This window comes from Lonchura striata, chromosome 9 (genome assembly GCF_046129695.1).
Source record: "Lonchura striata isolate bLonStr1 chromosome 9, bLonStr1.mat, whole genome shotgun sequence".
NCBI lineage: Eukaryota > Metazoa > Chordata > Aves > Passeriformes > Estrildidae > Lonchura > Lonchura striata.
The window spans coordinates 2,366,733-2,391,883 of record NC_134611.1 but is presented as its reverse complement, the minus strand read 5'-3'; the positions used below and the strand labels follow the sequence as shown (position 1 = coordinate 2,391,883).

General features: G+C 40.9%; 1 protein-coding gene across 5 annotated transcripts in view; it reads left to right on the top strand.

Moving 5' to 3' along the window:
* The first annotated feature begins 474 nt into the window (after window positions 1-474).
* CEP350 (centrosomal protein 350) overlaps window positions 475-25,151 on the top strand; it is a 68,927-nt gene continuing 44,250 nt past the window's right edge. For 2 of the 5 annotated variants that reach the window (XM_021545953.3, XM_021545943.3), the window contains exons 1-11: window positions 475-559; window positions 10,907-10,992; window positions 12,613-12,656; window positions 13,565-13,679; window positions 14,294-14,426; window positions 15,398-16,014; window positions 16,537-16,647; window positions 19,048-19,152; window positions 22,396-22,539; window positions 23,352-24,007; window positions 24,354-24,475. In XM_021545953.3, the coding sequence (XP_021401628.2) occupies window positions 10,920-10,992; window positions 12,613-12,656; window positions 13,565-13,679; window positions 14,294-14,426; window positions 15,398-16,014; window positions 16,537-16,647; window positions 19,048-19,152; window positions 22,396-22,539; window positions 23,352-24,007; window positions 24,354-24,475 (2,120 nt within the window). In that variant the 5' untranslated portion in view covers window positions 475-559; window positions 10,907-10,919. Of the gene's footprint in view, window positions 560-628; window positions 741-951; window positions 1,102-10,906; window positions 10,993-12,612; window positions 12,657-13,564; window positions 13,680-14,293; window positions 14,427-15,397; window positions 16,015-16,536; window positions 16,648-19,047; window positions 19,153-22,395; window positions 22,540-23,351; window positions 24,008-24,353; window positions 24,476-25,151 lie in introns of those variants that run through there. The other 3 variants (XM_021545951.3, XM_021545944.3, XM_077785287.1) reach the window with 3 other exon arrangements.

Here is a 25,151-nt window from a genome sequence, read left to right as displayed (position 1 = left end):
GAGTGTAATTGGAGACGCTTTCATTTGCAAAAAAAAAAAAAAAAATTAATTATTTTTCTAGAGATTACTTAGCTGTGAACACAAATGACTAAAAAGCGGTGCCCTAGTTTCGGCTGGAGCCGCTTCAGGAATGTCAACATCAGCGCTGGGTTCAGTCAGCATTGCCAAGCCCTGGCCTTGCACCAACACCCAGGGCTGCGAATAGGAAACGCAAGGGCACGGACCCGGCAGGCCAAGCGTGTGGAGCTGCGAGGGGAGAAAGAAAAGCTCCGAGCGAACCCGCGGAGGACGAGGCCGTCCCGCGGCTGAGGGAGGGCAGCGCAGCGCGCCGCGCCCAAGATGGCGGCCGGCGCCATGCCGGGAAGGTCGGCGGCGGGCCGGTTCTCGCGAGAGTTTGCGGCGCGCCGCCGCCGCCGCCGCTCCGTGTCAGTTGCGGGCCGGTAATGGCGGCGCGGAGCGGCCGCTGAGGGGCCGCGCGCCGCGCTCGGGCCGCCCTCCCCGCGCCCGCCCTCCGCGGGATGCGCCGCGTCCTGCCGCCGGCGCAGCGGGCGTCCGCCAGGTGAGGAGGCGGCGGGAGCGGCCCGCGCCGCCGCCCCAGGCCGCGCTCGGCCGGCGGTGCCGCCCCGCCGGGGCGTCGGGCGAGGTGGGGCCGGGGCGGGCCCGGCCCGAGGAGCTGCCGGCTGTCACTTGGCTCGGCCTCTCCGCCCGGCTCCGGCGCCTCCGCGGCATCCGCTTCACCCGTTAAGTCTCTTTCTTTTTCTAGTTTTAATTTGTTTTCCGCTGCTTGTCGTGCCGGGGGGTGGCGGCTGAACGGAGAGGGTTGGGGTGCTCCGTTTCGCTGTTGTCTTTTTCGCTTTTGTCTCTGTGGCCCCGCTGCCCTCGGAGCCACCCCGAGCACGGGGGTGGCGCTTTTAAAGTTTAAATGTGCGCTTTGCTCCATGTGTGCCGGTGCTGTGCCAGGGCGTCCTGCCCCGGCATTGCGGCATCGCTCAAAGTCCTCCTGACATCCCCGGCAGCATCTGCCCCGAGCGCTCTCTGACTTCAGCGTGCCTTTCACTGTGCCTGTTGGAGCCATAGAGGCTTCTATGCGAGTATGACTGGGTTGGTTTGTTGTTTTTTGGGTTTTTTTTTTCACTGTGGATGCAGTTTTGTGTGGTATATTGCCTGCTCTCAGTGTAGTCTTTGTGGGATAGTTAGGGTAGTCAGGCAAGGAATAGGTTGCCCAGGGAGGTGGTGGAGTCATCATCCTCAGAGGTGTTTAAAATGTTTGATGATCTTAATGGTCTCCTCCAACCTTGACATTTGCTGATTCTCTGATTGTTTCTGTCTCTGGGTATAAGCTGTAGCTCAGCAGCTGAGCATCTCCTGGCACGGAGTAAGTGTAAGTTTGCAGGTGGAGGTTTGTCTGTCAAACAGCTTCATTGTGTAGATGAACAATCCACTGTCTTGAAATTGAAAATTTAACACTTGACTGGTCGGTTCTGGCTGGGAGGGGGTGTTTGTCATCTTAAACTGCTGATTTGAAAACTCAAAGTACGGTGACCAAAAGTGTTTGTGGGACAAACATGCAGAGTTGTATGTGATTCACTACTTTGCATGTAAGTTTTCAGTGTTCTGTCGGGCTGTCTGCACTGTCGGGATAAGTTCTGCTGTCTCTTTGCTATAGTTCTGGTTGCTTCAACAGTTTCATTAGGTAATGCTTGAGATAATGAGACACAACTGAGGGTGTGGCCAGGTGAACACTGTAAACTGTTGAAGGCTTCGGTTTCTGTGAGTGACGCTACTTTAAACAGAATATATCCTGCTCCCACTAAGCAGAGCAACTTAATTTATGGAGTATTGGCACATTTCTGCAAGGGGCCAGGGTACGGTGAAAATTAACAGGCATCCAAAGGAGTGAGTGTGGGCAGCATCTTGAGAGAGGTGATTGTGCCCCTCTGGTCCACTCTCATGAGACCTCACCTGGGGTGCTGTGTACAGTTCAGGTGTCCCCAGAAAGGACATGGAGCTGTTGGAACAAGTCCAGAGGAGGCCACAAAGTTGGTAAAAGAACTGGAGCACCTCTCCTGCAAAGACAGGCTGAGAACGTTGTGACTGTTCAGAGCAGGTTGGATGGAGACCTCACGGCATGTTCATTATCTGAAGGGACCTGCAAGCAAACCAGAGACTCTTTGTTGGGAACTATAGAGGTAGGACAAGTGGGAATGGCTTCAAACTGAAAGACTGGGTTTAGCTTAGGCACTGGGAAGAAATTCTTCTCTGTGAGGGTGGTGAGGCTCTCCACAGAGCTCACAGGGCTGTAGCTGCCCCTTCTCAGGAAGTACTCAGGACTAGATTGGATGGGTCTTGGAGCAGTCTGGGATAGTGGAAAGTGTCCATGGCCGGGAGTTGAACTTAATGATCTTTAAAGTCCCTTCCATCCCAAACCATTGTAGGATTCTGTGTTGCTGATTGGCATGGATCATCTTGCAGGCTGCCTAGGCTGGGTGTGATGGTGACTGAAAGAAAGTGATTTTAAAATTATAGAACATCTTGTTTGGGTGGGTTTGTTTTACTAAGCTTTGGTGCATAGCTCAGGTTTGAGCACTGTACTGATAAACCAGTCTCAACGTGGATCATGTCTTCTGTGTCTTGAAATAACTTTATTGGCAATTTCTGTCACCACGGCAAAAGCATCCCTTAAATGGGTAAGAATGTAATCTTGGAGTTGCTACATCTGTACTGAAGGTTTTGTTGACTTGGATGTAATGAACTTTGTGTCTCCTTTCACCCCTCTACCAGACATAGAGCTGCATTCTGCTAAAAAGGTTTCCATGTATCGAGCAGACTTGTGGATAAAGTCATTAATGGGTTTAGTCCCATGGACTGTAGAGTGCTCAGATGAGGCTGCAGTCCTATTAATGTGCTTCCCGTTAGGTTTGAAATCAGGAGTGTCAGTGCACACAGCACTGGATCTATTCTGTGTTACCATCTCTGGGAGGTGAATGAAGCTGCACGACATAACATGAATGGTGTGATGTGCCTGATGCTGCATCTTTCCTCCCAGTTTGCCTGTCCTGGCAACAACATGATAAACTGAAAGAAAAGTCACCATGAAAGAAAAATTGTTAATTTACTGCCAGGTTAGTGAGTTGAACTGGCTCAGGTAAGCATTGCATCTATGACAGAGTGACATGCTAGAGAAGGTAGCAAGGAGTATGTGGATCCCTTCATCACTGCTAAATCTGCTCAACTCCGCCTTGAAAACTTATATCAGAGAGCCACCTTTTTATCAGTACAGCAGAACTGTTTAACTCTGCTATTGATGTACTTAGACTAATTAGTGATATTCAAATCAATATGAGTGTTAATATAAGATCAGGTGTAGTGATACAGTAGTGATAAAAGGAGGACTTTGGTAGTTGAGTGCAGAAAGAAAACTTTCCCAGTGCAGTCAATATATTAAGCGTGTGGCTGGATTACAGCAGAAGTGTAAAATTTATCCATAGATGTAAGTACTTGGAGGATAGATGTGTATCATTGTGCTAATGATATAATAGGCTTTAATGGACTGCTCCATTGAGAATAAAATTACTTGTGTGCCTAAGTCTGAAACCTTTGTCAATATGCTAGAGAAAGAATAGAGCAAATAAATGAACTAATCAATTATACCAGGTCAATTGAAACTTAGTGAATGCTAACAGAAATTCTGGCTGGTTTAGCTTCCTAAGAACACTTCTCACCGATGGCAGAATTTCTCACTAGGTCACATCCATGGCAATGCACCATGTGGAGTTCTCATACTGAAACAGAAAAACTTTTAAAGGGATGGTGTTATTTAAACATGCTACTTTTAGCTAGATCAAGAAAAATTCTTTTAGCAGAGTACCGGTATCTGCCTTTGCAGTGCTGGATCAGAAACAGATCTGGTGGTCACTGCTCAGCTTGTCATGAAGTTTTTTTGTTTGGGGTGTTTTGACACCTTGTGTTGCTATTGAGATGCTCCTTCTAAATACAATTCTGAGGAAAGGCATCAAAGGTGAGAAGGTGGCTTTAGGAACATCTTCCCCAAAGTTTTCATGCACTTTATTCTGCTTTGAAAGAAAACAGTGGTCATCCTGCAGTTGACACAGCTGCAGGTAAAGTTGCTTCTCTGCTTATGGTTCTGTTGAGACATTGAAAGCTGCTGTCTTTGTCAAAATGAACAGGTCTGGTTCTTGTACCTGGCAGAGGGCATTGCCTGTCAGTTCTAAGAAGACTCCCTCACCGTGGAGTGTTCCTTGTGAGATGAGACAGAACCTGAAGAATTTGAGCATATTCTGCTGAATGGATTTATTATGGGCTGCAAGAATTGAAATCTCCTAATGTGCAGTTTCTGGTAACTGGAGGTGGAACCAGTGAATGAAGTCTTGTTTTGAAGGCTGAGGAAAGAAAATGCAGGAGTGTTTTATTGGTTCTAGGAACTGGGGTATTTTCTTCTCTCTCATAAATGCTAAGATCTTTGAAGTCAAAGAAAATACAGAACTTGTGAATGGATAGGCAAAGCCTTGTGTGCATCTCCTTAATAAATGGATGCATTCTCTGTGCCTTTGTACTCTGGTTTCTTCATGAACAATGAATCAAGTTACACTAGCTGTCACAACATTCATTTCAATAGATTTCCTCAGAGTACCTCCTGGCACATGGTGCAGCAGAGGAAGACATTCAATTTCAGTAGAACCACTAATCCCTTTTTAGGACCAGTTTTATTTTTTTATCACTTCTTCATCACTTGTGATGAAGCAGAGACACTTTTGTCTTTTCATAGCAAGAGAATGTGGTAAATGTCCATTCTCAGCATACAGTTGGAAAGAATCAGATACAGAAATGTTTCATTTACAGAGAAATCTGCACTATGGTTTGGATGCAAATTTAGTAGCTGGCTCGTGCCAGTGATTTAATCATAGAACTCAGGAAACATATTTGTATTTTCTACTGGGTTCTTTTGACATTTGATGGATGTGTGTTTATATAATTTATCTTCCTGGTTAAAATCTAGAGGTAGTGGCACATGCTTTGAAATGTTTAAGTGCTCTTCTGTCTGCAAGTGTGTGGTGTATCTTGATTGCTCTTTTTTGGTACTGCCTTAGTATCCTTAAAATTTTCTTGTTATCTAGCTTAAGACAGATCAAATTTAATTTCTTTTACTTATGAAGCTTTTGTTCTGTTTTAATTATTTTCCGAAGTAATGATATTTGGAATGTGAGTTCTTCTGGTATATATACTGCTTGTATTGCAAGACAAAATATTGAATATTATCTAAAATTAGATCACTCAGAGCAGCTAACATTCATGAGCTCCTTGGGCATTGCTGGTGTTCACTTCCTTTACATTTCATTTGCAAGCTTATTGTATAAATGAGCACTGGAAGAAGGTGGAGGGAGGACCTGCCTCATTCTGCAGTGTCAGCTGGAGATTCTGGAGATGTGGAGCTTTTTGGACAAACATGTCATGCATTTGTTTGTTGTGCTGGAATTTGTCCTTAGTCCTGAGGAAGGTCGGTACATTGCCTGCATCTGATAATGTTGAAAGGCAAAGTATGCTCAAAATATGCTCTGGCCAAAGAAAGAATATGTCACTCTTGTATCAAAAAACACTTTAGAAGCCCATATACATAACCAAAACAAGTCTTAGAACAATGTATTATGGTTAATTTTAACTCTCTTTAAGTGAGATAATGCAATATGGTAAGGACTTGGATTCTGGAAAAACGAGTAGGTTAATGTTATTTTTATTCCAGACTCAAGCATATAATAATAAATTGTATTTTGTGGTATTTGAGAAGACATGGGAAGTGTTTCTGGCATCTTTAAATATAATTTCCATCACTTTCAGTGGACTGGCTCAGCAAAGCAATTTGCTTGACTGGGTTTGCCTGTGCCTGTCTACCTGTGTCTGTTACTGCCAGCAGTGCAGAGCTTTAGCTGCACAGACAGGAGCTCCAGAGGGTCTTTTGAGATTCAAAAGTCACCTTTGTATTTATACATGGAAACTTAAAACGTTTTTGCAAACAGGAAAAACCGTCCCAAAAACCCATTATTTGTGTCTGTGTCCATTTCCTCCACAGACAAGTGTGCACTGTGTGATGTGTGGGTGCAGTGGGACACGCTGGCCAGGGTGTCCTTGAGCTCCAGTGCTATCTCCACTGGGGAGAAGAAGGTGAATGGTTCTTGTTTTGCTCAGTCCCACAAGAGCAGCTTGGCACATTTGCTCCTGGGGAGCAGCAGCCAGTACAGGACTGAGACTGATCCAGCTGTTCACCAGTGTTTCCATCCCTTCTCGTTCTGCTGGCATGGAAGGTGTTGCTTCCAGTATGACATAGGTAGAACTAATAAAGCAAAAAGAACAGGCAGAATTCTTTTAGCCTGTACCAGACTTCCAGTTCACTTTGCTTTACCACATAAGCCCATTGACTTTCTGCCTGAATAAGTTAAAGAGAGACCCAGGCATTAGAAAGGAAAAGATTATTTCTTTTATTGGCACTGATGCATTATTTTTGCTTAAACTGTATGAAATGTTGTCCTTGTGCACTGTGTACCCAGTTTGTAGCAAAATCTGCCACTACGTAGATAAAACATTTGAGAATAGCCCATAGAAGTCAATGTTAATAACTTGTTTCATTCCATACTTTTAGCAAACCTTCATATTTTCTTTTGTGGTATCCCTTTCATTTAGTATCCCTTGTATTTTTATAAGAAACAAAGCCTTGAGGAATACTGTTCCCTGTGCATACTCGGTTTTGTTTCTTTTTTCCCTTAACCATGTAATGTTAGTGAAAACAACAGTGGGTGATCTCTTGCTCACATTGTCTTCCTTCTCTGAATCTGCACAATTCAGTTTCCTCCTCCTTGTTCTAGTGCCATGACTTCTGAGTTTCCTCTTTCCTTTTCTTACTAAGTCTGTGCTGCTAAGGAAAAAAAGACTTACCAAGGGTCTTTGAAAAAACTTCCCAATTGGACCAATAAACAAGTTTCTTTTCTTCCTTTTTGCTGCTCTCTATGCCAGTTCTTTAAAAATTCTTTGCATTTCTCTCACCTTCCTAGCTTTCTCATTATCTTCCATTTTATATCCCTGTTGCTTCTCTCACAATTTTCTTTCTCTTTTTCCCAGTCTTGATTTTAATCTCTTAACATTTTTATGTATGTTTGGCAAGCATATTCTGCTTTTGTATCCCCTGCTCTTTTAATAATGCTGTGCTCTTAACTATGTTGACCCCTTGTACCTTTCAGTGCCACCCTGGGTATGTTCAGTATTAAATGTGTGGGTTTCTCATGTTCCTTTTTTACATGGCAGTGGTTTTCTCTTTGTTTCCATTTCCTCTTTTCCGGTGCTTTCTTGTGCATTTTCTGATCTGTCAGTTCTCTTCAGTGTCTTCTTGTAGGAGCAGTGTTTGTAGAAGAGAGTGGTTGTCAGGTCCTGTATCCATCCCCCCATCCAGTTTTTTCCAGGAGTTTGGAATATATTGTTTCCTTTCATGTCTCCTCTTAGATCCTCGTCTGTAGCAGTTCTGCTGTGCCTTCTCTTGTGTACTGGTTTTTTGGTTTTTTTTTTTGGACACGTGAATAAAGAATGAGATGAGCACTTGATGTGACATTGAAACATCAGAACACAATGGTGTTTGTATCTTAATCACTCACCCAAGGAGGGGCTTGGCAAGCCAGCCCTGAATGGACCTGTGTGGGATGTCTGTGTCTCCCAGGGAGCAATCCAATAACCATGAGATTAGTTCTGTTGATTTGTAGTCTTCCACCTTTTTTCCAACAATCTTAAGATTCTCAAAGCTTTATCCAGCCTGCAGATAACCTTTTGCCATCAGTGCTGTCTCCTCAGAAGTTCTTTGGCATTTCATCTTTTGAGTTCAGTCTCTTTGTTTAAGGTCAGTATTAAATAGAGATGGTGATTTAGTGTAGCAGAATGAGATTTCTTTGAAGCAATAATTTCAGAATGTAGTTTTTATGTATTTTATCAAAAAGTTATTCATGGGACTTTGAGACAACTTTGTATTGATGGAAAATGTATCTAAAAATAATTTTAATTTCCTTAATATAATTTTTTGCTTAGTAGTTATTCTCTGATCAGTATTAATTTCAATGTATTTTAGTGTTTAACTGGTTTATTATCCTGCATGCAAGTCCTATAAACAGACATGGTAACTGTGTCTGGATTTTTTTCTTTTTTTATTCCCCACCCCTTTTTGTACTCTTGGTAACATTAAAGAATATTCTCTGTCTACTTGAAATTTTTGCAGAGGCAGGATATTGAATTGTACTTTTTTTTTAATAGAGTGCTGCTTATTCATGTCAGCTGTAGCAACAGAGAGAAGTTATTTTAGTAATATCTAGGAATTCAAAAGCTTATGGGAATCAACACAATTTATCTGTATGTAGGTTTTGAAAAGCTCATCAATTTGCCCCACCCTTCCAAAGAATTGGGAGAGAGACACCTAAACCCCAAAACCTCAGAGTTATGCTTACATCAGGACTGAAAACTGCTGCAGTGTTGCCTTCCTGAAACTGTAGACAGCTCCAGAGTGCTCGGTTCTGGTGTGGCTTTTTTTTTCCCATCAGCAGCAGCCTGAGTTGAACAAAACTGCTCAGTGAATCTCAGGGGCTGCTCTGAAGCCAGTGAGGGTCCAACTTTACACTTGGAGCTGGTTCTGCAGGTGTGCCTTAGGATAAGTACAGCAAGATGCTTTCTGATTTCTTCCCAGCTTGGAGGAGAGCTTGAATGACCTTTTGCTCAGGGGCATGAGAGACTTCTGAAGGAGTTGAGATAGAATTATTGACCACTGGTGATCACCAGCACACACCTTGGGAATAACTCAGTGTCTGGTACACTGTGTATAAGGTGCACTATATAAGATCCTCTCTAAAGTGTTTTCACTGTCTGAATGAGTTCTGTGCTGCGCAGGTGAAGGACTGGCAGTTTTTTGTGTCAGGATGAGAGCTATTAACAAGCAATTTCAGATTGTTTAATCTGGTACTTTTCATATAGATTTAAGGAATACATAGAATGTGTTACAATTCTACATTCACAGGGCGTCCTAAAATAAACTATATATATTTGTACATGTAAAATAAAATGAACAATTGTGGTCCCTGATTAAGTTTTCTTATCTATACCAATACTTCTAATGATAAGAATAAATCCCAAGCAATTACATGAATATGGATATTTAATCCTTTAATAGATGTTTGCTTGTCCAGAAGTTATCCTATGCTAAGTATATATATTGAGTAGGCTTTGTTACCTATGTGTTTGGGCAAGAAACTGATACTCATATGATACAGTATTTTCAGCAGCTCTCAAAATCAGTTCTCTATGGAAAATTCCCTCATTTCTGTTAATATTTATTTTCTACATTTCTAGCCCAACAGCTCTTTTCTCCAATGATGGAGAGGATCAGCTGGATGATTTCCAGTGCAGGGCAGTGCTGTGATTTACAGCATGTATGATGTGAGGCACAAAGTGCTGTTCTGCATGCGTGAACTCTTCAGCACCTGTCCTAGGAGTAGAATTTTCTAACTACACTTGGCTTAATGCCCATAACTATTGGATACTTAAAAACTAACACCAACCCTTCCCTTCTAGAAGTTCTGAATTTTTGTGTTTCTGTACCTACATATATAAACTTACATGCCTTTTCCTTACTCTTTCAAACATTTACTTGAACTCATCAAAGGAAGTTACAACTAAAGGTCTTTTGAAGACTTGTGTTCTTATTATTGATAGCTTTTCCTGGGGCATAAAGCAGTTTTTTGAGACAATTTGCTACTTTAAATACAGGATATATGACTGAATGCAAGACCAAACTTTACTGCTGGTCACTATGAGTATCCTTAAAACCATGTATGATAAGAATCCTTGTCACAAAATATATGGGCAAAAGTCTCTTTCAGTAAGTAGTAGTTAGTGTTAATTTTGGTCTGCTTTTACCAGAAGATTGATCTTTATATTTGATTGCCTTTTTTATGTGGCACACAGTGTAGGGAAGTAAGAGCAAAAGAGATTTTCAGTAATTAAAAAATAAGGAAAATTACATCTGGGAGTTCATGAAAGAAGAGAGAAGAGAATGTGCTTTTATGACTCCTTCAGAGATCTGGAACTTCCTGTTGGAATTCTGTGGTCACTTGATTTTTTTCTTTCCATAGCAGAAGTGTTGTCAGTGTGTTATGAAGACAGCTCAGTAAGCATGTGCCGAGTTTTTGTTGTCTGCTTTTTTCCTTTTCTCCTTTATAAAAACTGCTTTGGTGATAGTGGCTGGGAGCTCACCCTAATTTCAGATTCAGGTGATAGTGGCTGGGAGTTTGCCCTAATTTCAGATTCACTGGGAGTCTTAACTTCAAAGTTCACAGGAAAACAACAGTGGCACCAGCCTTGTCTTTTTTCCTGGCTGTAGTGTCCTGGCACGCAATTCTGCTGTGCCTTTTCCTTTTACAGAGATTGGTGGCACATTCATTCTGTCACTGGTGGAGTTGGGTATTTTCCCCAAGCATTTATAGGTTCAAGACCTGTGCTGCTGTCTGTGTTAGGTCTGGGTGTGCAGTATTCCAGTGTGGACTTCTTCAGACTTGCTGCCATGCTTGTTACTCTGATCTAAATTGCATCGACCTCTGGGCCTCCTTTTATCAAGTTAATGTTTCTTGATGACAGAGAACAAAATCAAACCCTTCTTTATCCATGGAATTACATGGTTTCTGCAGGAAGCTGTGACTACATCTGTGATTTCATGCTGATTATCTGACCTTGTTAATGATGAAGGTTTTAAGTCATCAGAGGAGACAGACATTCATCATAATGATCAAGGTTATGTTCTCCTTAGACTAAGATAGATTTGCTTATACTTTATACCTCTTTGATTCTTACATGACTATTTTTTTTTTTTTAGGTAAATTGACACAATGTGGAGCAACAAATCTAATGAGGTGCCTCTACAAAATCTGAGGCATAACCAAAGCAAGGATTCTACCAGAGGTAAGGGTTTTCTCTGTTCTATTGCCTTGTTTGGGGAGATATTTTGTCATGAGTTGTTTGAAACTTTGGGGAATGGTTCCAGAAAGCATTCTCCTGCCTCAGTTTGGGAGCTAAGAGCATGTGTTCTGTGGCTTCTTTTTTGCAGATAGCAGTTTTGTACTCTGATCTCCAGAGTATTTGCTGATCTGCATTAGCAGTTGCCAGCCTGTGATACGGTTGCCAGGATGGCACAGAGACAGGTTTTTTTAAAGTGCCATAGAGGAGGAGCAGTGCAGGAGCAGAAATTGGGAACTGTTGGCTCTTGAAGGAAGTGAGGAAGAGCCTCTGACAGTTGCTCAGTTTCAGAGTAGTGAAGACATTTGAATAGCAGCACTGCATCTCCACAGTGTTTGACTTTTATAGCAGTTTTGTTTCCCTTAGTTGAAGAAATCGTTTAGCTTTTTACTGTTATGATTACTCTAATTTAGGAAGGGAGGGGGCAGAAAAATTTAAAAATTACAGTACTTCCCTGAAAAAATTTTCCCTGAAAGGAAGAAAGGTCTCCTATGTAGAGCAACTGAGTCGCGTGCTAAGCCTGTGGTTCGAGATCGATCATATGATCTCCAGTGTGACAAAACTGGACTCCAGAAGCTGTTTTGAAAGTAGAGAAAGATTATTATTTTACCTGTCAGAGAACATTATGGTGATTATTTCCTGTGGTATGATCAGTTTCTTTAAAAATTGCCTACTTTTTGAAGCTGTAGTGTTCTGTGGACAAGAAGCACCCATCTCTAGAAGTCAAAGCAAAGTTGTTTCTGTGCTGCTTCCCTAACCCTCTTCCTTTGTGTCGTTGTATCTTGCCTGAAATGAAATTGGCAGGTTTTTTACTATGAGGAAGAGATTATTTTATTCAAATCTGTTACTACTACTCTCCATGGTTCTGACGCGTGGATGTTGTGTTTTATAAACTATTAGATTGTAAGAACCATTAGAAAACAAAAGAGGGGAACTGAGGAAGTAAATATTTATAGAGGAAAACACTACTACATCCTCCTGAGCTCAATTGCTTATAGAATAAGTGCTGTCTGTTTAGATGAAAAGGCTTGGGTTAGTGCCTCCTGCTTGTTCACAAGCATTGTTTCTGTTTTGTTTGTAGGGTGTACAGTTCAGAAAAATTACTGTTCATAATTCTGCTGTTCGGAGCTTGGGTTTTGAGTAGAGTCTTTCAATGACCATGTATTCATGCTTAGTTTACTGGAGAAGAAAATGGAAGGGGGAAAGAAAAGGTAGTTAAACTGTAGTAGAATAGAAAAATAGAAAGTATTTATGTTGGGGTAGATAACCAGCTTCATTTTATCTTCTAAACATCTTCTATTATATGCGGTGGATTTGATTTCCGGTGTCATCATGCATTCAACCTAACTTAGTGAACTCATAATATATTACATTAAATACTTTATAGCTTTGCTAAGATGAGCTTTGACTGGTAGCAGTCTTTCATAGAGGAGATTTACAGGTGGGAACTGTGTTGTGAAAAGAACTTGATTAGCAAGAGCATGAAAATTGTTTTGAAGTAACATTTAATTTCATTGTTTCTCATGTACTAATGAGAAATTAATTCCTTTGTTTCTGCCCTGGAAGAGCTAACTGCAGCATGGGCCTCTTTTTCTCAGACTAAGGCTGCTGTAAGTACTTTTTTTTTTACTTCTTTTTTTTCCTTTGGGGTTGTTCAGTTTGGTTTTTTTAAACTCATTTTCAAATCAGTTAGTGTCTACAAAAGCTTTAACCAAAGCATTATTTTACTCAGTGATTGTTTCTTCAACAAGTTGTGAATAGCACAAAGCTGTTGGAGTATTTAAATGTTGAACATTGTTTTATCTTGGAAAAAGTTTTCTGCACACGAAGAGAAGCTTTTGCCACAGCAAGCTTAATACCTTTTTTATTTAACAAAGTGGCAATGTCATGTTTTTCTGAAAACTTGGAAAAATACCTCCCCCCTCCTCACTCAAACCAGTCAGAAACTGAGGCAACACCAATGTATTTAATAATTTTCCATTCTGAGCACTGGGGTTGCTGTATTTCTGTGGGAATTAACTTAGGTCCATAAGATGATGTAGTAGTTTCTGAAACCTGGCTTCAGTGAGGCCAAGCATTTTGCATTTGCATGGAATTCAGCTCTTTCCCATAGCCTTGTCCCTCTTTTTTCTCAGTAGCTGAGCATCAGTGTGAAATTTTACATGTGCAATTGGTATCATGCTCCATTTGTAAGGGAGTATTGCAGAATTTTTTTCAAGTGGAATTAATATTTTATTCAGGCCAAGCATTAAGTCTCTGAATGGCACATTATTAATTTTTTTCAAAACAGGTTATTTAAGAGAACAAAACCTAATTTAGATAATGTTATTAAACAAAACTTAATAGTAGTTTCTGGCCATAAGACCATACAGTTTTGCAATGTCTGCCTTCTGAAGTTGCTCTTGCCTGCAATTTGATTCATTGTGAGATAGGAAAAATTTGTCATGTTTGGGGGAAATAAAAATATAGCTTAAAACCAGAAAACAGTGTTCTAACTTGCATTATCTTCCTATTCTAGCTACGTCATATAGAGAACAAATTGGAAATAGCTCCCACCAGCACAGCTGTGTTCGATTCAGTCATGGATGCCAAGAAGCCCTCTGCTAGTGCCAGCAGGAAGAGCAGCAGGAAGGGTATGTATTATTGAGGAGAGAATGTGTAAGGCAGCATAAAGCCACTGCATTCTGGGAAAGCTTGGGTTCTCCCTGCCCCCAGCTTTTCTCCTGCCTGTGGTCTTTATTCCTGAGACTCTAATTGCCCAGAAGAAACCAATGTTTCCTTCTCTGAGCTTGGGAAGGAGAGTGTTCTATCCCAGTCTCTTGGTTAGAGAGGGTGACAGGACTTGCCCCACACTGTGAGTGACCAGTGATATCCCACTCTGACAGGAAGTTTGCTAAATCTGGTGCTTCTCTTATCTGACTGAAGGAGAGCATTTGCTTATAGGCAAATATATATAAGCCCTCATTTTATATACTAAGAGCATTCTGGTAGTGTGCTACTGATGAAGAGGCAGATCGACCTCTAGTGGCAACACAGCCAACTTTGCAGATTTAATTACTTATAATTAATCTTCAAGCTTTATTATCTCTCTTCAAGTATGGTCATTGTTTCAAGCCTTGCACCTAGTTGTTGAATCAGCTTGTTGAAAGAGAGAGCTGCTCCAACCCAAGAAAGACTGTCAATGATTCAACCCCAGGAGCTTTCTAGAGTGCCAGATAAATAGAACATTCATTGTTTTCTGCTTCAGGTTCCCGATCCTCCAGCCAAAATAAATCAAGCAAGGAGAAGTCTTCACGCAGCCCTCTTCGAGCAACCACTCTGGAAAGCAATGTGAAAAAATGCAGTCGTGTGGAATTTCGTGAGCCATTGGCTTCGTACAGGTCAGTGCTGGGACAGCTGACTATTGAAGAAAAACATGCTAAGATTAGATTTAAGCTAACAGTGGTGTTTTTGACACCTCCTCAAAAATTGGTTTGCTTCCTCCCACCTACCCACATGACAGCATGTGTTGTTGGACTTACTAGTAAATATTGCAAATTTATTTTTTACTCAGTGAATATGAGTTTAAAGTCAACTGTTTTGAAATGGGCCTGGGTCATCAAGTGGTATGACTGTGGCCTTAGTGACCTGATGGATTTGATAGGTATTTAGTTTCAGTAATAAGAACCAAAAATACTGTTTCCTTACACTTTTCCAGCTTTGTTTCATTAGTTCTTCAGCATATGTTCCCATATGTGTTACCAAGACAGTGTGGAGCAAGAGTAGTACTAGTGTTACTAGAACTAGTACTAAAGTTACATCCCATTTTTGTGAGTGTGAGAAACTCATATAAGAATAGCTTCTCATGGAACAAAAGTGGTACAGAACACAGAACAGGTCATGGAACATGATTATTATCCTGACATCAAAGTTTGGCCTCTTTTTCCACTACTTGAGTCAGCTGTGAGGTGGTCCTCCTTGTTGCATGTGAGACTGATTTGGGTCAATTCTGTTAATTGAGTAGCTCATGTACTAATTATGCTTAAGTTCTATATTTGTTATTTAAGGCTTTTTTAAGTTGAAGGGTGACATTACTGCTTGGTGATTTTCTAGTCTTCAATGTTATATATAGTTCTTTTCAGACAGCATGCAACAAATTGAAATTTTGAACACAAGTCTCTTTCTGTTTCATTAGACTTGCACTATTAAATGTGAGGTGATCAGACTTTAAAAGAACTTGCATTTTAAGTGGAGCCAAGGTAGAGGAAGTAATTTATTTAGTTGATGATTTATTGATGTGCTGATTGCTGAGTTTGAAGGTCCTATATTTATATTTCTGATGGTGAATTTTTTCCCCCTTCTGTTACATCAGGGATTTATATAGTTCTCTGTCTCACCACAGTTCTAGCCAGCTCGAGGCCAAACAACTGCTGTCTAGTTTGGAGCTGAGTGAAGCAGAAGGGAGGAGTGAACTCCCAGCCTGTCTGGCACATGAGCGGGACGAGCGGGATCGGCACAGCAGAGGCTTTGCCAGCCCCTTCCCTTCTGCTGCAGATGGGACCGTCGTGAGGTACCTGAATGACCAACCAACAATCAACGCCTTGCAGAGCAATGAGGCATTTCCTAGAGTTGCAGCACTTTCAAGACTGGAAGAAGAAAAAAGCAGTGGTTCCAGGGGAGATGAAAGTAGCACTAGAGCTTCTCAGAGTATCACGTCCCAGGACAGTGAGCTGAAAGCGTCTTCCTCTTCTGCCACGAGTATTTGCAGTGCTCATAGGCTGGAAATCCTGAAGCAGCGGCAGCACGATGCCAAGTTGGAAAAGCTGAAGGAGAGGATCCGAAAGCAGTGGGAGCATTCTGAGGAGCTCAGTGGCAGAGGGCAGCACTTGGGGTATGCTGAGCAACCTGTTGTGGTCACTAACGTGGAGAACACGGTGACTCCCAAGGTCAGGAAGGTGACAGCTGTGCCTGCTGCTCCATCATACAGAGGTACGGAGGTGCACATCCCCTCCCTGCAGCCTGTTCGGGGTGAGGGAGCAGAGCTCAATCCACTGAGCAACATTTCAAAGTATGGAACTGGCTCATAGCTCTCTTTGGGCAATATGGGGGGTGCATGGTTTGATCGCAGATCACAAGTAAAAAGAAATTCTTGCTAAATTACTGAAGTGCAAATTCCTTTGAGGCTGTTCCTGTCTTTTCTTAGAATTATTATAAAAAGAAGCTCACTGGTGTTTTGGTTGATTGCAATAATTTTTTTAATGGTCTCAGAGCTTAGCAACATTGTATTGACTCAAACAATCTTTCACATTTTTAATTATCTTTTCCTTACCCATTCTGCTGTTTTTCAACTGTGAGCAAGTGTCAGACTGGTATATTGCTTTCTTCTAATTTAGCATTAGAAATTGACATAGTTACTTTTTTTACTTGGCAGTTTCCCATCCCTTCCACTCTGACAAAGCTGTATTTACATTTTATGCAGTTATTTTAAACTCTTGAATCGTTTACGTTCAGGTTTCAATCCTGCTGAAACAAGGATTCGCACTCCAGATGGAAAGATCTGGCGTGCAGATGAGTTTCGTATTAGTCGGGAGCTTTACAGAGATATTGCACGCCAGTTAAAAGGTGAGCCACAAGTGGAATTGATTAAGCCACACAACCTTCTCTAATAGGCAGAGAAATATTTGTACATGTCTACAAAGTCATAGAAACAAAAAATTGAAGCAATGAGTGTTAAATATATTGTAATTCTCTCCACGGGAAGAATAATCTACTGAACACTAAAACAACAACAAAATAAGTTCTTCTCCCAGTTCTCTCATTCAAGTACTTCTAATAAAAAAAAACAGTACTGAAAAGAATGCCAAATAATGGCATTTCTTTGAAACAGGAAAAAGGAAAGTCTCCATTAGAATCACTTTTGTTTAATTTTGTGTCTTTTTTATATGTGTTTGCATGAATGAGTACAATGTACTGGTTTAAAGGCCAAGACCCACTTTTGGTTTCTGTTTTCAAATGTACTGCTCCAAGACACAATCTTTATTCATCTTTCACTCTGAAAAACTGCAGTACCATTGGCAGCTCTTTTTCTCTGGGTAAGCTGGAGGAGGATGCCCAAGTGTGCTTTTTTAATTTGCTAGGCTGGTTACAGTAAAGTGCTGTAAGCTTGAAATGCCTCTGACTGGCTGAGTTGGTGGAAGGGGAAGAGATCAGGTGAATAAAATGGAAGGGAATGGAAAATAAAAACCTCATAGAACCTCTAGTTTTACACTAAGAGCTTACTTATTAAGAATACCTTTTCTCTTTGCTCAAAACATTTAAGACTGAAGGAAAATGCATTGAGATTTAAATAGTAATAAACCAATTTGTCTTTTTTCCTTGTACAACTCGATAACTTACTGAGGACTTTTTATGGAATCACTCATTAAAAATAGATCAGAAAGAAGAGATGCTCCTTTTCAATAAAATTATTTTGCAAATATGCTGTTCAGTTCAGTCTGTGAAATTAATGCCAAATTTCCACAGACTTTTAATCTACACTAGCTTTCTTTTTTATTTTTGGCAAGCATAACAAGCTGTTTATAGAAATTCATTTTTTTTTAAAGCTTTGTTGAAGAGATCCAATTAAAAGGCATTTGGATCATGTGTCCAGTGCCTACAAAAGGAAGGAGCTGTGTGTGTTGATCCACACTTCTGTCCTGATGCCATGTGTAGAACAGCTGTTGTGGAACATGTCTCCTTTCAGAGCTGAAAAGATTATACTGAATGGCTGATTGCTAGTAAACAAATGCTGGTGCTGCACATAATATATACTGTAAATGTATTTTTAGGTTGTCAGATTATCTATCCATGTGTTACTTTTATATTAAATTTACACCATGTGGTGTTTTGGGTGTGTACAGTCAGTTGTATCAGAACTGTTCTTTGCTCTCTAGTGCTGAAATAATCTGTTATATCTCTAATATCTACAGCAGCACTGTTCTTTCCAACAGAAAGATTTTTATGTATGAGCACAGATCATACAGAATGTCTTCATCTTTGTATAGCAGTTAGGCTAAAGTATGGACCCCAAGTTTCCAGAAATTTTGTCTTAAAGATGTTCAGGATTTGCCATACTAGAACAAAATTGCTGTAACAGGAGCAGAGTGGGAAGCAGCCTGTACTTTATTGGAGTCAGGAAAGGGCTGTTTGTTGCTAAAAGAGGAGAGGAGGATGTTAACTTTCTGCAAATGCAATCTGAGGTTTCTGGTACTCAGTGCATTGATTTTTTTTACCTGCTTTTGTTGTCAGCCTTAAAGGCAGCTGGAAAATTTGTAAGGAAAGGGTCCTAAGGGTGAGAAAGACTCCAAAAATTCCATTCCTTCATCTTTGAAATATAACCTGTTCTGCCTCTGATGCTTCCATCAGAGAGTGGATTCACATGAAATTAGGGGCTGTAAATGTTTGCATTGGCATCTAAATAAAGGTTCAATCTATCCATAGAGGGGGTTGTATCTTCATTGTTTGAGGTTGTCTGATCCCGTTCTTTAGAGAGGAGGAACCAGAAAACAGTGGTAACAGTGGCCACAGAGTTCCTCTTGTGCTGAATGTGCTGTCATGTATTAATGTGGAAGCAGCAGCCCCTGTGTTCAGGAACTATATGTCTTTGTGGAACATTAGAGCAGTAAAATGTAATATCTGTAGCAGAAGAGAACCAAGTTGTTGTTTAATATAAACAGTTGTTTATAATTAAACTGCCAGCATTTCTTTTAGAATTTAAAATTAACTTTGTAAATATCTGTTATGGTCTTGCTGTGGCTTCACTGCCTTCCAGGGCATAGGTAAACAGACCTTGATTTAAAATTCCCATGCTGTGAGGATTTTAAAGTGCTGGACTGGAAGTCATTGATCTGGGTGTATAATCTGGGAAAGTCAGCGAATTCTATTGTGTTTCTCTGAGTTCTGGTTTTTCAAATGCTGAAGCAAGCTTGTTGTTCTATGTTCTCCCCTGTGGGATATCACTTAACAGCTTTTGTTTGTTTTTAGAGGATTCAACAGTGAAAGGAAAATCTAGTGAGAGAAACAAAGAGAAGAAAGCTACAAGACCAGTGCGGAAAGTGCAAAAACTGACAAGTCCAGAGTCCAAACAAGGTGACTGTTTTTGCTGTAGGGAGAGGATTGCTACATGTCCTTCAGAGATTAGTTTTGTCTCAAGAAAGAAAAATAGAAGTGTATTGCTTTAAAAGCTTTCTTAGATGTGCAACAGTGCTGTTGTAGTGAGTTTGTGCACTGTGCTGCATTAGGGGTTGTGTATGGTTTTGTTGTTGGTTGGCGGCTGTGTGCACTTTTTTTGTGGTTTAATTTTTTGCCTGTCCACTTGCTGTGTGCACCTTGATGAATCTGCTGTGGAATGTGAGTTTTTTGTGGGGAGAGGTATCCATAGGTATCTGTCAGGGTGATGTAGACAAAAAGAAGCAGTAGCTCTGCCCTGGATCCTGTTGCTCTTTGGCTTGTGATGAAGTTGGTCAAAGCCTGACCCATGGCTCAATCAGCATTGCTGAGACATGATATTAAAATCAGTGCCAGTGGGACTTGCTGAGTTGCTTTCCCATTAAATGTGGAGGGGCTGCAGTCAAAGGTGTTCTCTTGGATGATTTCTCAGTGGGGAAGCAGAGAACAGGATGCTCCTGGTTTTTCTCCTGGTTGTTGTTTTTCCACATTTCAAGTTGTTGCTATTCTGCACCTTCAATTCTGGCTTAACCCACTCCTGACTTTTTCATTTAGTGAAAGAATGTAAACACACATTCCCTGACTAGTCTTCCAAATCTTAGTGTTTTTAAAGAAATGTTTATTTCTTTTACCAACTGATAACTTTTTCCCTCACTGTTCTCTGACAATTCCAGTGATTATTAAATACAGTTTAATTATTTAGAGAAGATTATGCAAGCAGGTTTCTCTAGAAGAAAATAAAATTAAACACATGCGGAATTCTGACAGTTTCTTAGTTTTTCAGTAGTGTGAATCTTTGATACTGACAGCAAAATAATCAAGGTTTCCAGATATGCTTTGTATTTGGTTTTAGTTTTCATACAAAGTGAGTATCTGCAATCACACACACAGCAATTTATTTTCTTTAAATATATGTAAGTTTAGGCACCTTTTGACTCTCTCTTAAGGTTTTTTATTTTTCCTTATGTACAGTGACCCATAATCTGTAAACATTTTGAAGAAAAAAAAAGCAGCTTTAAAAATTACTGCAAAGGATTTTTAGAGAGTGAATATGTGCTTCTGCATGCTGTAAATCCTGCTTGTGAATATTTTGTGGTAAGGAATACTAATACTTGAAGTGATAAGCATGGATTTGCTCCCTCCTGTGCTGATTAATCCTTAGTTAAGGAATTGCACTCAGCTGCCTTATGTATTTATGACAGCTCCAAGTGAGGGAGGAGCTCAGTGCACAGGACAGCCCCAGCAATCCCACCCTGTGCCTGAAAGTGTTGCCCAAACCCTTCTTGAGCTCCGTGAGTCTTGGGACTGTGACCAGTTCCCTGGGGAGCCTGGTCAGTGCCCAAACACCCTCTGAATGAAGAATTTTTTCCTAATAGCCAACCTAACCCTCCCTGACACAACCTCAGGCCATTTCCTCAGGTCCTGTCACTGGTTACCATGGAGAGAAGATCAGTGCCCACGCCTCTACTTTCCCTTGTGAGGAAGCCCTCTATGCCTTCAAGGGAGTCAACAGCTCTAAGCTCCAGCCCTTCCATTATAGAAGAAGCCACCCCCTGTTATAATGAATTAAATCTATGCAAAATGATGGCCTGAAATCCCTGGAAGACACGAACCAGCTCTAAGTGACATGTCCATGCTCGTCCATCCTCCTCCAGTCATTGCAGTAAGAAACTGCTTACTATGGCCAAGGCTATTAATAGCCATGGCTCGTGTTCTGCCCCCTTGGCGTGTTTTAGTTAAACAGCTGACTTGAGATGGAAGATGACACTTTACACTGTCTCTTTAAACACACACAGAACTAATGTGAGAGCAGGGAGTTCTGCAGGAGAACCCCTTTGGCTGATGCTTCTGTTTCAGAGAGGCTTGTAGTGACATGCTTCAAGTGACAGCTCTTTCATAAAATACTTGGATAATTTACAATGCATGCAAGGAGTTCTGCTAGCAAAGGGTTGAGTACTGGGCTGCAGACTTCTAGGTTAAAATAACAACAAGAAAAGGGGTTGGAAACTGAGGACTGGGATTGCCAAAACAATTATTCTGCTGTGCTGGATTTCACTTTGACATTGTTGGTATCCTGTCTTCAAAGTGCTGTTGGGCCCAGTACAGTGCCTTTTTTGTTTGGCTGTGGTGATCTCATGCTGCAGTGGCTGGGTTCCTTTAGGCAGAGCACTTGGAGGTAGAGCCTGAAATGGAATTTTTAAAAGTCAACTGCAAATTATATATTCAAGTTAGGTACTTTTCTGGAAATTAAATACCCTTGAAAGATCTGATTAATTTACAGATCATTAATTATCTGAATTACCTAATTAAATTTTATTTTTTACGCTGTGTTTTTCTCCAAAGCACCTTTAAGGTCATTATTTAAAAAAAATATTAGTATTGGAAGTTAGTGTGTTGAAAGGGAATTGAATAAACCTATTGTTTAATCTACCCAATATTAGGTAAAGAAGCCACCATAACCAATTGTTATAATTTAATTATATGTTGGATGATAAAATAATCCTGTAATATTTTTATCGGGTTTCTGTCACCTGCAAGGTATTTTGTCCTTGAATTGAATATCAACTAATAGGGTATAATCTTAACTGTTTTCAGTGCTGGAACAGAAGTCCCAGCTAAGGGATAGTGAGTTAGCATTGGTGTAAAACATCTGCTGCTTGGTATTTTTAACCTACTCACAAGACGTATCTCGCCAGTTAATTATCTGTAAAAGCCTTTCAAGAAGTTTTTGGGTTTTTTTCCTAGAGTTTTGGCTAATACTATTTTGATAGGAAGGTTAAGGGGTTTTTATATCTCACCTTTATTTTTGTTCCTCTTATTACAACAATTTAGTTACTTTTATGTTTTTATTATTTTCCATATTTGAGTGGTGTTGAACTGCTCTAGAAATATTACTCCTGTCCCTAGTAAGGCTTGTTTGTATATTTTAGACCTGCAAAACCTGTTCTCCTTCTTTAAATCAGTTTTTGTAGGACTTTAATGTGCTGCAGTGTGTTTTGGGTGTTACATGGGGACGTCAGTGTCCTGGCTGTTTGTGTAACTGCAGCTGTACCACTAATGCAGAATTAAATGGTACAGAAATGATGAATGGATGCAATGATACTTCTTTTTGATACCATAGGAAATCCTCTAGAGCTTGACTTTTATTTATTCTTTACTTTGAAGGTGGAAACTATGTGATAAGTGCATCCTCCTGGCGGGAGGGACAAAAGCTGGTCAAAAAGATCCTGGGTCCAGCTCCCAGAATAGAACAGGACAGAAGAGCTGTATCCAGTGACAGAACAGGCCGAGAGAGAGCTGCCAAGTCTGGTAAGTTGTTCTTTTATCACTGAGCTTACTTCATTTTACTTTCTTATATAACACTGCATGTCTGCAGACTATAGCAGACTTCTGAGATAGAATGTTCTGAGATAGGAGTTTCTTACCAGAATTGCTCCTATTTTTAACCTGGAATTTGATGGAGGTCGGGGGAAATTTTGCTCACAGCCATGGCTGGGGTGCATAACCTCTGTTTCTGGGTGCATTATGGACTTTTTGTGGTGCCACAATCCCTGCACATGGGACTTGGGGAGTGGTACATACTGCAAGGGTGCTTGGGATGTCTGGAAAAGATGAGATATAGGCTGCAACCAAAAAAACTGGACCACCTGTGATCTGTCTTTGCCTCTTGAAGCCAGTGGGGAAAGGAATGGCTAGCAGTGATTCACAGGCTAGATGAATTTTGCAAGTGTGCTGTACATAATCGATAAGCTGTGATTGAGTACCCCAGTTTAACAGGAACTGTGGTTCTTCCAGATGCAGTACAATGTCATCCATGTGCATCATAAATATATCATTGATTCCTCCACCAGCCTTTTTCAGAATTTACCCAGAATCTCAGACAGGACAAATAAGGCATGCTGGGAAATGCTGTGCTTCTTATGCCTGTGAGGTGGTGAGGCTGGTAAGGAGTAGAAAGGGTGTGGGCTCAGTCTGAGCAAAGGCTGCCACATTGAGATTGTGACACCAGATGAAGCAATGACATGTTCACAGCAAGATCTGCACTCCTCCCTCATCCTTCTTTTTCCAGCTGTTTCCCAAATTTGATTGTTACCTGATATATTTGATATCTCATTCTTTAGCAGGCTGCATTGGAAGGACAGGTTCTGATTCTAGATTGGATGTTACCCGTAAAAGCTCTTCAAGAAGTTCCGAGAGGTCAAGAAGTAAAGTACGGTCTGATACCAATCTGAGAAAACTGGAAGCTGCTCTTCCAGATGATAACCAAGAAGATCATTCCTCTGTAAACAAGGATTTCCTGCCTGTGGAGATACGTGGAATTCTTGATGACCTGCAGTTGGATTCCATGAGTACAAAGCAAGAGACAGATGTGGAAAAGCAGAATCAAAAATCTGTTTTGCCTCCTCAAAATATGAGGAGCCACAGTCCAACCAAAAGGAAACCGGACAAGGTAGCGGCCAGTGAGGAGCCTCAGGTGATCTCTAAGAAACGCCACTATGACAGTGATGAGGTTCGTCAGTACATCATCAGGCAGCAGGAGGAGAGGAAGAAGAAGCAGAATGAAGAGAAGAAAGCACAAAAGGAGGCAACAGAACAGAAGAACAAAAGGCTCCAAGAGCTCTACAGAAAGCAGAAGGAGGCTGTTACTAAAGTGAAGAATGTGCCTCCTCCTGAGCCTTCAGCAGCCAAAAGGTTACAGGAAACCTATTCCAAACTCTTGCTGGAGCGAACACTTTTAGAAGAGCCACCTCAGCTGCCTACAGTGCAGGAAACACAGGTATAGCTGATTCACTAACTTAATGTCTTGCAGTTGTTTGCAGGAATAGGAGCTCCTATGCTTAGGCAGGTTGTGGCTTGTGCTGTTCTGGTGGTTATCAGTTAAGAAAAAAGAACAAATCAAAATGTAGATTTCCTTAAACATAGTGATTTCAATGTACAGCCTCTTTGCTAGTGGCTGCTTTTTGGCACAGCAAGGCCTATTAGAAAGTTGCCTGAAGATCATCTTCCTATTTTAAATAGAAGCTGAATTCTGGATATTAGTCTTTTCAATGGTAATGAGACAAGAGCTTCTAAACTCTGACAAACTTTAGAAAATGCATTTTTCTGGTTGTCTTCATCTCTAGCCCAGACCTGGTTACCAACCATCTGGGGAATCTGACAAAGAAAACAAGGCTCAAGAGCGTCCTCCGAGTGCATCTTCCAGCAGTGACATGTCCCTTTCAGAACCACCGCTGCCGCTACTGAGGTGAGCAGATGGGGCGTTGGGGGAGAGAGCAAAGTGCTCCTGCTTTCATCTCTGAGAGGAGAAAATAGCCTTGGCTCTTGACTTCCTGTTCCTGTGAGAGTAATTATCTTTAGGTCAATTACAGCATTTTCCTCGCAGTAAAGAGGAAGCTGATGCAGGAAACCATATGAAAATTTTGGCTATGGCTGATTTGTGAGTGTGTAAATAGATAAAGTGAATGGTGGTTGCTGGTAATGTTTTGTTGACATCAGTGGGTTGTGTATTTCATATTGGGACCCTCTTATTTCCTCTGCCATTGCCATTGGGGAAGAGAAGCTGATTGTATGAATGTATTTGTTGATTTTTCTTACTTGATTTGCTCAGTGTTGCTGTTTGATCTATTGTCTCAGATTCAGCCATTAGTTACTGTCTATGAATTACCAAACACCTCTGCTTCTGCTTGAAACTAGCCTTTCCCTATTTCTTTTCATGCAGCTTTCCCAATTTTGAATTTTTCAGTGTATTATCAAAGTTTTCTTACTGCAATTCAAGGTGCCTGCCCAACACTTAGCTGTAAGGAACTAAAAATCCTGAAGTTTCTTGGATATCCTTAATATCCCTCTTCTGCAAGTGTCTTCATTTTTTAACTACATCATGAATGTCTGCTTCTTAAATGTATACTTGCTTCAGTATCTGT